We start from the raw sequence: 18,653 nt of genomic DNA on the forward strand, positions 1-18,653 counted from the left end.
TAAAGAGAATAAAGAGAGTTGTGGGATTTGGAATTGGAAAGTGGCATAATCAAAGCTGAACCTTTGAGAAAATGGGGACTCCAGGGGGCGTCTCAAGGGGTGGAGAGACCAGAGAAGTGGCTGTTGTGTAACTCAGCCTGGAGAGCAATTGCAAGGCTCCGGCAGAGCCTTGAGCACCCTCTAGATGTGGGAATGAAGGGACGAAGGGGTAAAGAAGGACGGAAGTGCTGTTCTCGGGTGACAAGAATGCTAGAGGCATCGACAGAAATGTGAGAGACAGAAAGAGGAGGGGCTTTGGGGAAAGGATGTATTCAGTTCAGAATTCACTGCATTTAACGTGCCAGGGGAATGAACTGGAGTATGGGATTGCAGAGCTCCAGGAGTTTCTAAAACCACCTCCACTGACTGCTTTTGAGATTTTCAGTTGTTCAGGTAACAGGACAAGTGAGTAAGAAATATTGGGCCCTTCCACAAATATCGGTGTTGCCATCTATTTCTCTGATCCCTGAAAAGAGAAGGCAACTTTGTGCTTCTAGAAGCCCACTGAGAGCAATTCTATGGGATTGTCCAAATTAAAATGGATGCAGGGAAGTCCCCCAAAGAGGAGGAGCCACAAAGGGGTGGGGGGGGTCCCCCAAAGAGGAGGAGCAACAAAGGGGCGGGGGGGCGCTGCTGAGGATGGAACCTGGGGTTGGTGGCCCCTTACCTGCAGTGTCCAAAAGGAATTGCTACTAGAAGCACCTACGTAGGTGGCACCAGGTCCCCAGGCTCGTAAAGACCCCAACATCTCAAGCTTGACTCCGGTGCTGGCCGGATAGCAAGGACAGAGCGTGCTGCTGTGTGGTTTGTGCAGAGAAGAGAGGGCCTGTGTGAGGCTACGGGGCTGAGTGAAGGTTGGAAATCCTCTCACTTGGAAGAAGGGCACACTTTTCTTCCAACAAAAGCACTGTCTACTCCTAAGCTGCGTCCTGGAAGCTACTGCCAGGGGCCACCTTTGCAACATGGCACAAAGGGTCTGTAGAGGTCATAATGGCTTGCCACAGAGCAGAGCACAGCCTGCCCCAGACCCCAAAAGAGGAAAATGTGATTCCCCCCTCTCCAACTCCAACACTTGAATTCTTGTGTGACCCGCAAAGCCCAGGACTGATTTTCCTGCTACTCTGGCAAGTAGGAGCTTGGAGTCAGATTAATTTTATTTAGAGAGGAAGAAGTTTTCAAGTTTTGAAAGTACATTAAAAATAAAATAATGTGCTATTTCTCCTGGCCAGAACTGTAGAGTAGAATCTGCCACTCTCTGTTTAGTATGTGGAGTGGCATAAATTTCTCCCATAGCTGGGGGGCTGCAAACACCACCTAGTGTCACGGTTCCCTCATCCAGGCCCGAGCAGAAGGTCTTACTCCTGGTGGCCCCCTTGAGCATGCACTTTGCCGGGCCCATCTCTGCTGCTGTCTCTGAGTGAAGAGGACTTCCCGGGACCCCCTGACCAGGTGCAATGACCTGGGTTCATTGCACTTGTCTGTTTAATTGAGTTATTCTGTGAGGGCTGGAAGCTGCTGCACACACTGCACATGTATTCATCAAGATTTCACTGCTGCCCAGTGATGAAAGTCACCCTCTGGGGCGGCAGCAGGCCGCAGGGAAGCAAATGTTCCGCAGCAGAGAGCTTGACAGAGAGAGTGCCAGATGGGGAGGCTGAGAGCCAGGGCTGCAGAGTGGCCCAGGAGAGCTCCAAAGCTCCCCCAGGTGGCTTGCTGGGGTGTGAGGGCACGGAGGCCATCCTGCTCCCTGAATAGATGCCCAGATGAGCAGGCCACTCCTCTGAGGCTGCCACCACTTAGCAAACTCCACATGTGGATAGGGACAGCACCAACCAATCTAAGGGGATATCTGGAGAGTGTTCTTAAAGCATAAAATAACATAAAAATAAAACTTTCATTCTCTAATTACAAAAGTATGTAGCTTTATAGGAAATGTGGAAAATGTAGAAGACCAGACAGAAGAAAATTTAGAAGTCACGTGAAAGGAAAACACTATGGCATATGGATTTGCATCTATGTACTATTTCACCAGGTCTGGCATCAGGTCATGGAGGCCAATTTTTTCCAGCCTAAAAAGACATATTAATCATGAAAATTCATAAACATTCATATAAATACAGAGAATAATAGAGCAAACGTTCAGAGTCTTGCCACTCAGGTTTCCATCTGCATGCTTTTTAAGTTTTTAAATTTTTTAGTTGGAAAAAATCCCAATGTGCATTTCCTGGGGATAGGGATATTCTCTTATCAATATACTACCTTAGGACAGTTGTGGCTTCTTACATTGACACAGGGTTTTAATCTGCCATCCATATTCCAGTGTTGATGACCTAATAAAGTCCTTGGCTCCAATCTAGGGTGACACGTTGCATTTTGTTGTCATATCTCCTTTGCTTGCTGTGGTTTGAATGTGTCCCCTGAAGTTCATGTGTTGGAAACTCCATCCCCAGTGCAAAAATGTTGGGAGGTAGAACCTAAATGAGAGGTGATCAGGCCATGGGAGCAGAGTGAATGGGTTCATGGCCTCACTGGAGCAGGTTCATTATAAAAAGGGGAGTTGAGCCCTTTTGCTCTCGCCCATGTGCTGCCTTCCTCCATGCAATGACACAAGAAGGCTCTTCCCAGCTGCTGGCCTCTCAGTCTTGGACTTCTCAGCTTCCAGACGGTGAGCAAACCAATTTCTGTTCATTATAAATTACTTAGTCTGTGGTATTCTGTTATAGCCCCACAAAATGGATTAAGAGACCTCCCTCAAAGCTAGAACATTCTCACTGCCTTTTTTGTTTTGTTTTCTAGGATGTTGACATTTTTGAAGAGTACAGTCCACTCTGCTTCTTTTAAATAGAACATTCCTCTCTTTGTATTTGACAGATGTTCCCTTGTGTTTGGATTACGGCTGTGCATTCTTGGCTGGATTACTGCATTGGTGACAGGTACCTGTCCCTCACTGGTAATGCTCATTTTAAACCTCAAACTGTGGTCTGCTTTCTCCGCTGTATGATGACTACTCTATTCCTCCCTTGCAACCAATATACTTCTCGTCATCAAAATTTCCTCTTAGCTTTAGTGTCTATTGATAATTCTTGCCTGATTCAACCTTTATCTGAGGGGGTAGGTGGGAGGAAGTAGAGATCTAGGCAAAGAAACACATGTTGGAAGGCCCAGGGAGAGAACGGAAGCTGGTGTTTTTAGGGAGCCTAAAATGTTTTTGTCTGGCTGGATTTTCCAGAGCGAGAAGGGAAGAAGAAGGAGTGATTCAAGAGGTAAACAGGGACCTGATCACAAAGGGTTTCACAGGAGAGCAGAAGCTTTGGTTTTATTCTCAGGAACGGGGAGTCACCGTGCAGTGAAGGACTCCCCAGAGGATGTGCTGAGGGGCAGGCAAGAGGCAGTGGGAACAGTTAGGAGACCTTGCAACTGTGCTGGCTGAAGATAGTCGTTCATAAAACCTCAGCAATCAAGGAGGCTGTCGTTAGGCCAAGGTTGGCTGAGACCTTGACCTGCAGATTTACAGAGCAGCCAGGAAACATCTCTTTTTCTGGGAAACCCTGAGTGTAACACTTCCTCTCTTGCCAACCTGGTGTTGCCATCAGCACTTCTGTTGCATAAACAGGTAGGATGTGTGTTGGGGGAGGTGGTGGTAGTTAATTTCCTGATGATATAGAGCAACAATATAGCCGGTGGTGTCTCCTTTCCCTGCCCCAGTAAACCTATGAGATTTCATCCTGCAGAGCATCAGAGGCCCTGGCCTGAGGCTCTAGCACCACTGTCCCACTCTGTGGGGACAGCAGTAGGTGTGCTTCAGGGGTGAAGGGGGTGGCCCTCAGAGCTGTCCTTGGGAGTGAAATGACACGGCTGTGCCTTAGGAGAATGAGGTGGGCACTGGGCCCATTGGCGAATAGAGAAGGTCAGTTGTATCTGGGAGCTGGCGCTTCACTCATTCATCTGCTTAGTCAGCCAGTGCATATTTATTGAGCTCCTACTGTGTGTCAGGCACTGCTGGAGGTGCTGGCGTGCAGCAGTGCAGAAAACATCATGGGAGGAGAGGCGGGAGGTGGAGAGTGTGTGCTAGGACATGGTAAATGCAGGTAAGGAAAGGTACCAGGCACCTGTCCGTCAGCCCCTTGTTCTGCTGATCCTCCACCCAGACTGCTGCTGCCTGATACTGGTATCCGGAGATGAATTGCTTAAGGCTTCCCACAATGTTCCCTTTATTCATGTTTTATCTGTAAAAATTAGACCACACATCTCACCATGATGTAAAACCTTTCATTCCGGGGACCCCCAAGGCTTGGGATCTGATTTGGGGATCTACTTTTGGGATAGTCTAAATACAAGAGAGACTGGGCCTTCTGTAATGTGGTCCAGCCCTTCTGGACACAAAGGACCCCAGCAGGTGATGGCGGGAGAAAGTCCAACTTGGTAAGGAGACAGGTTGAGGTAGGAGTAAGGGAAAGTTACCCAGGTCCAAAGTGTCACATTGCCCTGCCATGTTGCCCCGCACAGCTGCCATTATACCTTGGTTGTATCAGTGACTCTATTCACACACGTATTTTTCAAACACATATTACACAGAAAACATATACAGTGAACTATGGAAAGCTAAAAATGAATGGGTAAGGAATGGAAGAAGAAGTCAGTCAACCGAGGGCTGGACACTGTCTTCCCAACTCTGCTACCCCGGGGCCACCCCGAACCAAGCGCAGCCCACCCATGTGACCCACTCCAGCTTTAGCTCACCGTGTCATCCCAGAGCCCTCGGTCCTACAAAACCAGGGCGTTTCTCAGAGCTGTGACTCACCATTGCTGGCGATTTTGGAAATGCACTGATGACAGGCTTTCTCCAGACCTCCTGGCATTGTTCTTGCTCGCTCTTCAAGTTCTGAGGATCAAAAATAACTCATTAGAAAGGATGCTGGAAGGATTTACTCAGCACCAATAACCGACCCCCTCCATGCATGTCAGTGGTGGCCCGAGTCAGCTCGGGGGCCTGGGTGCCAGTGTGAATGCTGCTCTTCATGCAGGTGTGGCCTCGTTAGTGGTTAGCGGGGCTGAGAAAAAGACCCTCAGTTCCACAAGCTCAGAGAGGTTAAGAGGCTTGCCCAGTGACACCAGCCAGAAAGACACAGACTGGAGGGGGAGATGGTAAGAGCTCTCACTTGCTGAGCAATGGCTGCAGCCAGGCGTTATATTAACTCTTTAAATAGGTCATCTCATATTTAATCCCACAACAATCCAATCTAGGAAGTGTTATTGACTCCGTTTTACAGATGGCATCTTAGATACCCAGAGAGCTTAAGATTCACCTTGAGACCAGAGCTGGCAACTGGCAGAGCCCAAACTTGATCCAGGTATGGACCCAGGTACACAGCAAGAGCCCTCACTTCCCAGTGTAGCTGCTGCACCCTCCCAGGGCCCGAGCAGGAAGGGAGCCATGGGCTTGACCAGACATCCTGGGCCGAGACTCGGCAGCCTGGAGCACCACTCCGGCTCCCCTGCGGACCTGCTGTGGTCTGAGCAAGCTTGTTGACACTGTGAGAAACGGCTTTCCTTCCTTGGAAGAAATAGCCATACACATTTTAAATCCACCAAAAAACTCCAGCTCATCAAGACAGCAAATTTTCCTGGCCAGTGAAATGAGGTAGCCCTGTAAAGACATTAGGAGAGGAAGGGAGTCCCTGTGTCCTAAGGCTGGGCGTGCGTAGTTCTACCACTTCCCACCATTTCGTTGCTTGGGAGTGAGGCCTCCATGGGGGCTCATGGCTGATCCAGGCAGGATCTGGGGCAGATATCCTTACTTCATACACAAAGTCTCTCCAGGAACCCATTCTGAGTAGGCACGGAGCCATTTGAAAGCATGATTTAACAGGGTCCTCATTCCTCATACTGCGGGGGTTTGCAAACCAGGGGACCACCCCATTTGAGCAGTGCTGCCTGCAGGCCCTCCTGGGTGAGCTAGAGGTTAGTGCAGGGGGATCAGGCCATGACGGGGAAGATTTGTGGTCTGAGGACAGAGGTGGTCATGATGACAAAAGGAGAGCTTGCTTTGGCCAGAGCTGTGGCTCACGGAAGGCGAGTCACTCCAGCCCCAGCATGGGCCTCCAGGCAAGAGCCATGAGGCCCACAGCTTCTCTCTGCAGCTGATCCACAGCTAATGCACAGGCAGGGTGATTTAGCTGAGATCCAGGGTTTCTATTCCCCATCACTGTGGTTCTAGGACATGCCATGTTCAGAACCCAGCTTTGTGTCAGCAGGACCTTTACAGCAGGAGGCAGTGTGACCAGAGTCAGTCCCCAACCAGAGGCACGTCACCAGCGCCCTGCCAAGATCTTCCACATTGTTAGCTCATTTAGTCTCCCCAGTTCTTCCAGAGGCAGGTACGTCCCATCTTACAGAGAAAACCAAGATTCAGATCAATATGTTTGCTCAAAGTCACCCAGCTAGTAAGTAGTAGAACTTGGGTTTGAAATGAGGCCTCCATGACTCTATCTGAAACCTGGACTTTGTGCCTTCAAAGCCCACAATCTCTCTACTTCACCCCAGAGCAAGAATAAAGAAGAAACCTAGAAAGGAGAGGCTTCCCACAGTGAGTCAGGGACTAAGCCAGGAGATCATGGTACCTTCCTGGTCAGATCTGTTATGCCTGAGCCTATTTAACTAGGCAAAGATTCTTATCCCCATTTTACAGATGAAGAAACTGAGGGTCAGAAAAGTGAAGAACTCGCTCAAGATCACAGAGCCAGATTGGGATCCAGGTGTCTTGAGATCTGCCAGACTTGAGGTGTCTGCTCTCTGTTAACCAGAATCGACTTTGACAGTTTTGACTGCAGTGAGATAATGGGACAGAGTGGCAGGGCTGAGCACCCAAGATTTTCTGACCCCTCCTCCAATCCCTGGGAATCCCAAACACAGTGCTTGGGATTCCTGAGGTCCCTCTGCTGTTTCCGCCTCCTAACGCAGCCTCCCCTGCCCACTTTTCTGCTGGAAGCAGCTGTGGGGGATGCATGTGAGTCTTTGTCTCCCTGGCACACAGTAGGTCTTCAGTATGTTTAATGAATAATTCCATGAATTACTATTCAAATATCTCTTCCCAGGCTCCATTTTCTCCCACAATGTCCTTGTAAAAACTATGGCTGTGGTGTCCTTACACACAGAAAATCAGGAGCATTGCAGCCCTGGGTAAACCACAGCCTCCTGCCCTTGACTCGGCATTCTACCCTGCAAGGTGAAATCAGACCAGTTCTCTGGCCTAATGGGGTTTGCCAGGTGCACATCCTTCTGGTAAACAGCAAGTAGGCCCCAAGCCATGGACAAATGGCTACTGTATGGATTACAGATTTCCTGTTGATGTCCACACTTCATGAGGTTGATTGCCACAGGAGCGTCACAGAAGCTAAGCAACTTAAAACCCTGCCTGAAAAACAATCCTCCTGAATGCAGTTATCTAAAGGGGCCACAGCCCATCAAGCCTCCTAAAGGCCTGGAAGGTCAGTTCCCTTCCTCACTCTTCTTAGGGAAAACAGAGGTGCGCTTCGTGTCACAGGGAGGGTGTGTACTTTACATCTTCCAGCCACGAATCACAGCATTTTCCTCCTGCATCACAGAAGGGACAGAACAGAGGGAGGAGAAATATGAGCCATCTCTTTACACTTCCATGGTGGAGTTGCCACTGTTTTATAAACTTCCTTCGAAGTGTGCTGAATGGTTTCTATCGGTGCCTAGAAACCAAGACACTCCAGTCTTCAAATCCACAGCAGCTTTGCAGAAACCATCTGTACCACATTACAACAACACATTTCTACCTTGGGCCATTCACTGGGGTGAGAGGCACACGCTTTAGTCTATGAATCCTGAAGAACAATGTTCTACCACAAAAAGTAATATAGGGCTGCATATACGTTTTTTTAAATTCAAATGTTCTAAATTGGTTGATCCTTTTAGCCACTAACTGCAAATAAGGGTAGAAACATCAATTTTTAAAACAACGATATCTTTATTGATAACGTCAGACCAAATGAGGTGGCAGCCAATAGAACACACCAACACAAGGCGCAGGTGTTAGATCCATTTCATAAGCGAGGCGACTCTTATTCCTTCAAGCTTGTTATTTTCACAAACTGGCAAGATGGATGAGAACTAAAAAAAGAATGATATGTTATTAATTCTGTAACACCTTAAAGAATGTTCCCTAAGAGACAGGTAGTAGTGGCAGTAGAATTCAGCTTTGGCACCCAGCCAGAAAAGAAAGATGGAATTCCCAGGCAGAGTCCCAAATGCTGGCCGACAAACTTTGCATATTGTGTTCAACTTCCCTTACAAGGAATAAAATGTTAAACACACACACACACACACACATCATATGACCTTATGCATGTAATAATGTCTGCAAATCTACAGAAACACACAGAAGCCAGGCACGGTGGCTCATGCCTGTAATCCCAGCACTTTGGGAGGCTGAGGCAGGCAGATCATGAGGTCAGGAGTTCAAGACCAGTCTGACCAACATGGTGAAACCCCATCTTTACTAAAAATACAAAAATTACCCAGGCTCAGTGGCGGGCACCTGTAATCCCAGCTACTCAGGAGGCTGAGGCAGGATAATCACTTGAACCCGGGAGGCAGAGACTGCTATGAGCCAAGATCATGGCACTGCACTCCAGCCTGGGCAACAGAGTGAGACTCCATCTCAAAAAAACAAAAACAAACAAACAAAAAACATAGAAAACAATCAGAAGCATAAACACTAAACCACTGTGAATAATTGTTCCCTGTGAAGGCAGGTACAGGGATATAGGGCCACTGGGGCTGGGGTAGGGAGGAATGTGCTGGAAGCAGGCGTGGGATGTATTCTTCTTTTTTTTTTTAAATAGAGATGGGGTGTCACCATGTTGGCCAGGCTGGTTTCGAACTCTTGACCTCAGGTGATCCACCCATCTTGGCCTCCCAAAGTGCTGGGATTACATGTGTGAGCCACTGCGCCCTGCCTCAAGCGATGTATTTTTATTTCCACTGTGTACCCAATTATTGCCTTGCCTTTTCCCCCGTTAGCAGGTTTTACCATTATAATTTTAAACTTCTTTTTTAAAACCTCTTAAAATTCAAGAAGTATATTTGAAATGAGAAGTAGTTTGCTTTCCAAAAGTCCAGAGATTTTTAAAAAGTTGCATGTAGGGGATAGATAAGCAGAAAAGAGCAAGTCCACCAGGGAGCAAACAAAAAAAGGAGAGAGATTATGTGATGGTGGTAGGTAATATTTTTTCTCTTTGGGAATATTTTCTTTATAAATTACAAAAGCAACTTCGCAGAAAAATGAGATCACAGAGAAAAGACAATCATTAGTCATTATAAACAACTGCAGAACTTCCAGCCCAACAACGGTTAGTATTTGGGAGCTTTTAAGTATACGCACATATACATACGCATGTGTGCATGTACACGCATTTCACATGGTTGCAGTATTCAGGCGCATTAAGTGAACACTTCACATCGTGACATAAGCATTCTTTCTGTTACCATTTGGTCTTCAGAACTCTCATTTTTGCAGCTGAATTATATTCTACAGAGTAGGCTACATTAAACTATAGTTCTCTGTATCTTGTTTTTGGATATTTACTTTTCACTCATGACTAATCCTAAGAGACATTTCTCTCTGTGAAAACAGCTTTGTTTCAGGTATCACATAGATCTCTTGGAATAGTTATTTACTTAAAAAGCATAAGCAATTTTTTGGGTTTGAGGTAGAATTGACTTCTAAATGAGCTGTATCTATTTCCAGCGCCACCAGCAATATGAGAGTGCCAGTTCCACCACACCGAACCACCACTGGGTGGCAGAAACGCTAATGCATTTTTATTACTCTCATAGGCAAAAGTGGAAATGAATTATTTTAATTTACATTTTTGATTGCCAGCGATATTGCCAATTCTTTCTAGGCTTGTTTCCCAGTTGTATGTTCCCCTTTGTGATTTGGTTTTTACGACCCATGATATGGATTTATTTCAATTCAGATCAAGCCCACAAAGAAAGCTGCAATTTGAGAAAATAGCGGTGAATCTGCTTTTTGATTCACAGAACTCCCTGTGTGAATTTGCAGATTCAAACATGCTACAAAAGACCTATTCACTATTATGGTGGGGACTTAAACAACTCACAAAACTCAATTGCAGTTCCTTGGAGCCCTTTGAAGTGGTAGCTCTTCCAAGAGAGGGTCCCTCAACAGCAGGAGATGCCCAATAGAGCAAATACATAGTAATGATGGATTCATGTCAATGCAATCCATTTAATGGATTTCTATACCTCCTAAGTACTAAGAAAATGCACACTTTTTCTTATTTGATGGAGTTTTCTTATTTGTTAGAAATCTGAAACAGGAAGAGATTAGGGTAACAGGCTGGGCAGTGCCTTCTCTCCAGTGTGATCAAGCAGTGACTTAGAAGTTCATCCTTGTGCATGCTGTGATAGGACAGTGTGTCTCACACCTAGAAGGCTAGTGATAGTAGCCCCTGCTGCTTCCTCTCCTGGCAGCTGAGTGATGATAAAGGGTGCCATGGGAATTAATCAGTAATTGCCAAATGACATGCTCAACGCACCTTCAATTCTCAGTCTAATTGATACATCTCAGTGGTTCTCAACCAGAGGTGATCTGACCCCCGAGGCACATTTGGCAATATGTGGAAACATTTTTAATAGTCATGGCTGGGGCAGGGCTGTGGATAAAGAGACCAGAGATGCTGCAAAACACCCTACAAGGAGCAGGGCAGTGCCCAAAGAGTAATCTGCTCCAAAATGTCAATAGGACTAGGTCTGAGAAACCTTCTATGTCTAATGTTCCCAGTTTTAGAGTTCGAATTTGTAAAATTCTACTTTATTTTTAACCTTTGATTTGTGTCATGAATCAACAGTGAACATATATATGTGACTATGATTTTACTGATTGGCTTGGTAAATCATTTATTCCTAAATCAGCTGTGAGGAATAACTCACTGCTTGGTTTTGAATAACATTGAATATTAGACATTAACCATCCCCATACCTGTTCCTTCCAAGCAGATGTTAACTAGCATTGTTGAATATTTCCAATAAACATTTCGGGTGCTCAGGACACAGACCTCTCTTATCTGCAGCTCTCTATGTAACCTGTGCTGTTTTCTCTCCTAGCTATGCCCTCGTGCACGAATTCAGCCGAGGTTACTGCATACCTACTGTGTTCCAGAGTCATTCCACAACCTCCCTAGGATGCCTTCATTGTTTGGCTCCTAGCAAATAGAAAATGCACTTCCTTTGAGCTCTACCACCCCTTTAAATTGACCAAGTCAAAGCCACTTGCTCAGAGCCCCAACAAGTAAAACGTGGAGGTGACGTCTGTGGTCCCCACTCGCTGTCCTGCAACTGCCGGGTTGTTTCTAACAGTCCCACAAACTTGCTTTTACCCTGCAGTTCATTATTCCTTTACGATTATCCTCTTCTTTCAAAAACCCATTTCCCTTAGCCTCAGTGAAGATTGTTTTCTTTCCCTCCACACAATCAAGAAAAGCACGTCCACAATACAGTCATTTTCTTTCCAGGAAGCATAAATCAGCACATCGGCATCTTCCTAGGAATGATTCCAAGAAACCCTCCGCTAGGACTGTCTCTCCAACTTCACAGGCTGCTCAGGGCTGCCGGACTCACCTGAGCTGAGCCGAGTGGGATCCAGAACCAGGCAGCACTCAGCCCCTCTGGGGTCCCAGTGTCCAGGGCTGACTCTGTGGGGCTCCTCTTCACTTGGGGCTCCCACTCCCTGTCGCAAGCTTTCTTTCTCCCTTTCTCTCCTGAAACGCAACAGCAACTCGTGGCTTTTCCTCTAAGGGGCGGGTTCTCTCCATTTCCCACTCCCACGTGTGGGGAGAGCAGTCCCACCGCCGGCTCATACCCCTGCGGTGTTCCCGGGGCCCGCCGGGGGGCAGCAGAGCGACCCCGGGAGCTGTGGAAAGATGGCCGACCTCTTGGAGTTAGGAATTCCAGTGGGAAACTTTTCATTTCAGTCCCCTAGACACTAAACCTAGGGATTTACTTCTGGTGCGAGCCCCTTCTCACCCCTTGCCCTCCCTGCGTGCTGGTGGCACATGAGGGAGAGTGGACTGAACAGCGGCTGCTTAGGAAAGTGGGTGAAAGTACTCAAAGTGGGCTGAGGATATGAGGTGCGCTATGGACTTGAGGACTGCCACGTAGAAAAGGGATTCAGTTAATTCCAGGTCATTCTAGACGCCAGCTCTGGGACAGAGTGAAGTTACAGGGAGGCCAAATTGTGCCCCATGTCATCAACTTTCTCACAGTGGCCTTCCTAGTCCTGAAGCAGGCTGCTGTGTGATGCTGTTGTGTGTTGGTAGCAAGCACCTAGTAGTAGAAGTTCTCAACTGCTGATTTATAAGAAGTGCCAGAGATTCTTTATTGAAATGCGGATTCCTGTACCACCTCCCAAAGATTCTGAATCTGTAGGTCCGGCCTGGACCCAGGAATCTGCAGTTGAGACTCTGGTAAGCCTCCTGCAGGTGCTCCATGGACCACAGTTTGAGAAACTGGCACCACATGATATTAAAGCCATTCTCCAACCCTGACATTCAGATTTTTGTTGTCATTTTGGTGGAAAAGGCCAGTCTACTGAGGAGGGACTGGGGTGAAGCAAGAGCAGAGCCTGTGATGCAAAATGTAAGGAGCTGCTCCCTCAGAGGCCACCCCTGCACTTGCACGGCCCTAGGAGGGCACCTCCTTAAGCCTTGTGCCTCAGGCCACTTTTTCAGCTCACTCTAGGGCTGGCCCTGCCGCTCTCCCAGTCCTGAATCCAAGCTGACCACTTCACACCACAGGACAGGGTGGGGCAGAGGAGCAAGGGGAGAGGGCAGACAGTTAAGTCACGAGACACATAACAATGTTTCAGTCAATCGTGGACCACATGGATGGTGGTTCCTTAAGATTACAATGGAACTAAAAACTTCCTATCACCTGGTGATGTCATAGTAGTTATAATGTTGAATGCAACACATTATTCATGTGTTTGTGGTGATGTTGGTGTAAACAAACCTACTGCACTGCCAGTCATATAAAAGTATAGCACACACAATTGTGTATAGTACATACTTTACTGTAATAAAAAACAATCAAGTCCCTACTTTATATATTGATTATATTATACTTTTTATCATTAGAGTGTACTCCTACTTATTAAAAAAAAGGTTAACTGTAAAAAGCCTCAGGTGTGTAGGCTAGGAACAACAGGCTGGGCTTATGACAGTCTAATGCCTGATGATCTGAGGGTTGAACAGTTTCATGCCAAAACCTTCTCCCATCCTCACCCCCATGAAACTGGTCTCTGGTGCCAAAAAGTTTGGGGAGCACTGGGTGTGTAGTAGGCGATACCATGTGAGTTTGTGTGAGTACATTCTATGATGTTCACACAATGGCCAAATTGCCTAATGACACATTTCTTAGAACATATCCCCATTGTTCAGTGATGCATGATGGTACTTGAATCTTATCTCACATTAAGTGAGCAGAAGCAGAGTGACTATGAGCAGTGAGGTCAGAACCTTAAGGCTTCCCTGCTACAATGGTGGCATCTGGGAGCATACAGTGACCAAGAGCCTGCCCTGGACCTGGCCAAAAAGGGACAGTAGTCCTTTCTGAGCACATTTTAGCCCAGACATCAAAACAAAGAAAATTTCAGGTGATGGGGCAGTCTTCCTGGGAGTTCAGGAAGGGAGAAAATAATAGCAGGTCACTCAGGAGCTTTTCCACATGTCCCCAAAGATGCAGCAAAACATCAAAGAATATTTTTCTGCCAAACCAGACAACTGTATTTGTGAGTGCAGAAATAGGAGATTTTTGTGGGGGAGAAAGTAGGAGTGTTTGGAAAGTGATTATGAGACACCAAAGCTAATGATAAATGATAGTCATAATAATAATCGCTATGTCAGGAAAACAGGGAATTCGATATGGGGAATTAGTTACAAGAGCCATGGAAGAGCTGAAAAATCACACACAATGTAGGTGGAGTAACCCAGAGGTTAACAATTGACAATGGAAGCAGCTGCCAACCCTAGAGATGTGAGCGGAAAACCACCACTGGAAATGCTGCCCAAAGCAAAGCAGGTGCGATTAATACCCCACTTCACAGTTGAGTAGCACAAGGTCCAGAGAGATTAAAGGCACATGGCTAAGAAGAGTGTAATGAACTTAAACTCAGGCCATGTGATAGAGTCCACATGTGGCACCATTACACTATTCCCATATGAATAAAGGGCACATTGGGGGAGATGATAGTAGAATTGAGTGAAAGTTGAATTCAGAGTATAAATTTTTAAATGCATGTTTTTAGTTGAGGTGGTTCTCCTGGTAAAAGTGAGTTCATTCATTCATTGAACGAATACTGCTGACTCCAAGCCAGATACTGTGAGTAAAAAGATTACTTAATAAAATCAAATGTATCCCATAAGGAATTTTTATTTTGATGCAAAAGTAGTGAGTTAATGAGCATGTCCCTCAGTTTAATTACAAAGGCAACTGTGAGTTAATGAGGGTAGGCCTGACTTCTTGATGGAAGCTGTAGAAATGGAGATACTAAAGTTGCCCAAAGACCAGGTTGTACACCCCACAAGGAGCAATCAGAAAGCCGAGGGACATTGATGAGTGTTCACTCTCACTATTCCCCAAGACTGAGCAAAAGGTTGTCTTTGTTTTCATCTTTGCTTGTGTGTTATTCCCCAACAAATTAGTTCTGTGTAACCATCCTCATTCTTTGCATGCTTTTTTGGAAGTTTTCCATTCTGATGTCACTCTTCTATTTGAGTCACCTTTTCTATATTTACCATCTACTCATCCTGATGGCTTCCTAATTTGGGAGAAAACCTTCAGGGTCCCTCACTTTAACTTTTACCTGAGTCAAAAAGCATTTCAATAGAAGTTTTCATTTTCTTTTTGACTTTTCACAGTATTTTAATTTTCCTGAGGACAATTTAAGAAAAAGAGAAACAGAATGTGTGAGTCCTGAAAGTAGTTCATAGTCCAGAAGAAGAAGAATTAAACCACAGGCAACCCCTGACCCATGCTGCAAGCTTGAGGCCATTATGCTGGGTAATAAGCTAGCCACAGAAAGGCAGATGCTGTATGACTCCACTCACATAAGACACATAGAACAGTCTACTCTCATAGAAATGGAAGTCGATGGGTGCTGGAGGAAGGGGATGGGTGCAGGGGTTGGAGGAAGGGGAGCATGGGGAGCTAGTGTTTAAGGGATGTGGCACTTAAGTTTTGCAAGATGAAAAAGACTGGTTGCACAACAATGTGAATATTCTTAACACTACTGAACTGGACACTTTTCAATGGTTAAGATGGTGAGTTTTATGTTATGTGTATTTTAGCACAATTTAATAAGCAAACAAATCCAGCATCTGAGAGGCTGGGGAGTCAAGCTCTAACATTCCAAGGGTCCTGTGGAACCGGGCAGTTGTCCAAGGTGCTCTGGAAAATCCCGGGGTCTCCATCAGCCCCAATTTCAGCTGTGGCAGAGGCCCTGCGGGAGGGTGCGCGGACACGCCGCTGTCAGGTTTCCCACCTCAACCTTTGTACTCAGGTCTAAGGTGGCGCCTTAGAGTGGGCATGAGGGAAGGAATAACTCTCCTGTCTTCGTGTCCTTAACCTGGGCTCCAAGCCCGAGGGTCTAAGTCCCCAGGGGCGAGTTTTAGGGTTGGGAAAATGCACGGCGCCACCTACTGGCAGCTCTTTGCCCTCCCTCCCCGCCGCCTCCTGCTGTCTGGCCTCTCAGTGGGACCCGGGCCTCTCTTTCAGGAACAGGCTGGACAAGGTGGCTCACACCTGTAACCGAGCACATTGGGAAGCTGAGGCAGGATTGATCGCCTGAGCCCAGGAGTTCGAGACCAGCTCGGGCAACGTAGTGAGGCTAAAAAATAAAATATTAGCTGGGCGTGGGGTGGTGTGCTTGTAGTCCCAGCTACTTGAAATGTTCCCCTGTGGAAAGAAAAACTCTTCTGTAATTTTGAGATTGCACTAAAGTTTATACATAAATTTGGGGAGAATTGGCATTCTCCTGTCATTATCAACTACAATTTCAAGTTGATTCTCTCTCCCCCTCTTTATTAGGTACTAAGCCAAGTCATCTATAAGTAATGATGATTTCTAATATTCATACCTGTTTTCTTTGCCTAATAAATAGGCTGTTATTTACAAACCGGTGAATGCTACCCACTTTGCCTTGTTCTTTAATAATGTCTTCTGGGATATTTTGAAAGTATTTAAAAGCTAGACAAGGGCCCTGAACAGTCAGAGTGGAGGCATCAGTCAGCTGGTACACTTACATCAATGTGAAATTATGGGCACACAGTAAGCCCTGAGTGTTTTATCATCAAGCATAATGTTTGCTGATTTGTAATAAATTTAAAATAATACTTTAATTCTTATTTTACCAATAATTTCTTCTCAGGATAGAGTCAAAGGTCTTTATAACTTGGTTTGGACCTATCTTTCCAGCCTGATATTTCTCAACATGGCTCAGCAGGCAGCTTCCCCCACTAAGTCCTTCAGCCACTGCCCAGCATTTAAAACGCCCAGTCACATGAAACAAGGGTCTCAAGATCTGATTCCCATGGCTCCCATGCCCTTCTCGTGGGCTGCTGTCTGTTTGAGAAACCCTTCCCACTAATAACTTGGAAAAGCACCCAGTTTTCAGGATGTGGCCTGGTCCATATCCTCTCTGAAGTCTTCTTTGGCTATCTCCTGCTCTCTGTACAATCAGTTGAACTCCAATCAAGAAAGAGTTGGTCCCTTTCTCTTTTGCACATCCCCAGTGTATCCTCGACTGTGGTGTTTTTCACACTATATTTGTATTTAATTGTTTCCATATCTTCTGCATTTGTGGATTGTGGGCTCCTCTTAACACTGAGCACAAGGTTTGATGCTTAATTAGCACTTGACCAATATTTATTGAGTGAATTAGTGAATTAATGAATTAATGAATGAAAAAGTGAATGAATGTCACTCTGAGCACAAAGATTTATCATGTAAAATGAATATTTTTTAAAACGTCAGATGGTTGCATTTTCATTCCCCTTAACCTTTGATGCCGTGGTAAAGAAAAGAGCAAATATCACTGTTCTGATGATCTATTGGGGCATAACCACTCCAAACTAAGGAGTATGAACAATTATGACCGTTAATGATTATACTGTCTCTCAGTTCTACGGGTTGGCAGGGCTCCACTGGGAGGTTTTCACTTGGGTCTCTCATATGAATGCAGACAATAGCTGGGGTTGCAGTCATCTGAAGGCATTCTCAATCACATGCATGGTGGCAGCTGACGCTGGCTGTGGCTAGAACCTCAGCTGGGGCTGTGGGCCAGAACACTACATACAGCCTCTTCATGAGCCCTGGGCTTCTTCCCAGCATAGGGGCTGGGATTTAAGAGCAAGTGGACTAAGAGAAATCCAGAGGAAACCATTCATCTTTTATGACCTAGCCTCAGAAACAGTGGTGCACTTGTATTTATTAATCAGCTGTGTGTGTGTGTGTGTGTGTGTGTGTGTGTGAGAGAGAGAGAGAGCGCAAGAGAGAGAGAGAGCGCATGATTTGCTGGCCCCCATGACATAGATAATCTCTCTGTGGTTGTTTTCAGGCTGTGAGCATGGAGCTGGGAGAAGATTAGCACTCTGGTTAGCTGGTAGAAAGGGCTTCTGCACTCGGCTGCCCTCAGCAGTTACACATCACTTTCCCTGCATTCTGTGGATTGAAGTAACCGAAGGCTCACCTGGGTTCAGATGGAGGAGATGACTCTGCCTCTTGATGGTGGATTGGAGAGGTCATACTGTAAGAAGAGCATATGGATGGGAGATGTTAAAGCCATCTTTGGAAAAGTCAATCTGCCATAATCACCAAGAACAAAGATCCAAAGGAATGCAGAGAAGAAAATGGAATGTAGAGGAAGTCCCCTGAAATTGGCAAGGTGAGGAAAAATTCTTCCTTCACTGGAAGAAGAAAATGGGAGAAGAAGGCAAGGATGAAACCTCTGCTGGGATAAAAAGTGTGATGGGGAGAGGCAAAAGAATAGAAACCACAGATATAGAGAAAATCTGAAAGTAGAGGTCTTTTCCCCTGCTTTCTACTTAAAACTCTAGAAATAGAACATTTATTTATTCATTTATTCATTTATTCAATACCTATGTTTATTATGTGCCAGACACTGTTCTAAGTTCTGGGAATGAAACAGTAAGCAAAATAAAGATCTCTGCTGCATTCATTTGCTCAGGCTGCCCTAACAAAGTACCACAGACGAGGTGGCTCAAACAACAGTAATTAATGTTCTCATGGTTCTAGCGGCTGGAAGTCTAAGATCAAGGCGTCAGTGAGATTGGCTTCCTATGAGGCCTCTCTCCAAGCTTGCAGGTGGCTGCCTTCTCCCCGTGTCTTCACCCTGTGTGTTTCCAGGTCCTGATTTCCTTTTCTTATAAAGATACCACTAGGTTGGACTAAGGCTCACTCTAATGACCTCATTTTAATTTAATTACCTTTTAAAGGTTCTATCTCCAAATATAGTTAGTACATTCTGAGGGCCTGGGGGTTAGGGCTTC

At 45.9% G+C, this 18,653-nt stretch overlaps 1 protein-coding gene across 1 annotated transcript in view; it reads right to left on the bottom strand.

Moving 5' to 3' along the window:
• The window catches only part of TMEM272 (transmembrane protein 272), a 35,032-nt gene extending 17,178 nt beyond the window's left edge, over positions 1-17,854 (bottom strand). Inside the window, exons 1-3 of the mRNA XM_021674549.2 lie at positions 17,834-17,854; positions 11,710-11,849; positions 4,841-4,921 (exon numbers count right to left, since the gene is read on the bottom strand). Of these exons, the coding sequence (XP_021530224.1) occupies positions 4,841-4,898 (58 nt within the window). The 5' untranslated portion in view covers positions 4,899-4,921; positions 11,710-11,849; positions 17,834-17,854. The remainder of the gene's footprint in view (positions 1-4,840; positions 4,922-11,709; positions 11,850-17,833) is intronic.
• Positions 17,855-18,653: the final 799 nt, after the last annotated feature.

Source organism: Aotus nancymaae, unplaced genomic scaffold (genome assembly GCF_030222135.1).
Source record: "Aotus nancymaae isolate 86718 unplaced genomic scaffold, 86718_ANA_hifiasm-v0.15.2.pri h1tg000009l, whole genome shotgun sequence".
NCBI lineage: Eukaryota > Metazoa > Chordata > Mammalia > Primates > Aotidae > Aotus > Aotus nancymaae.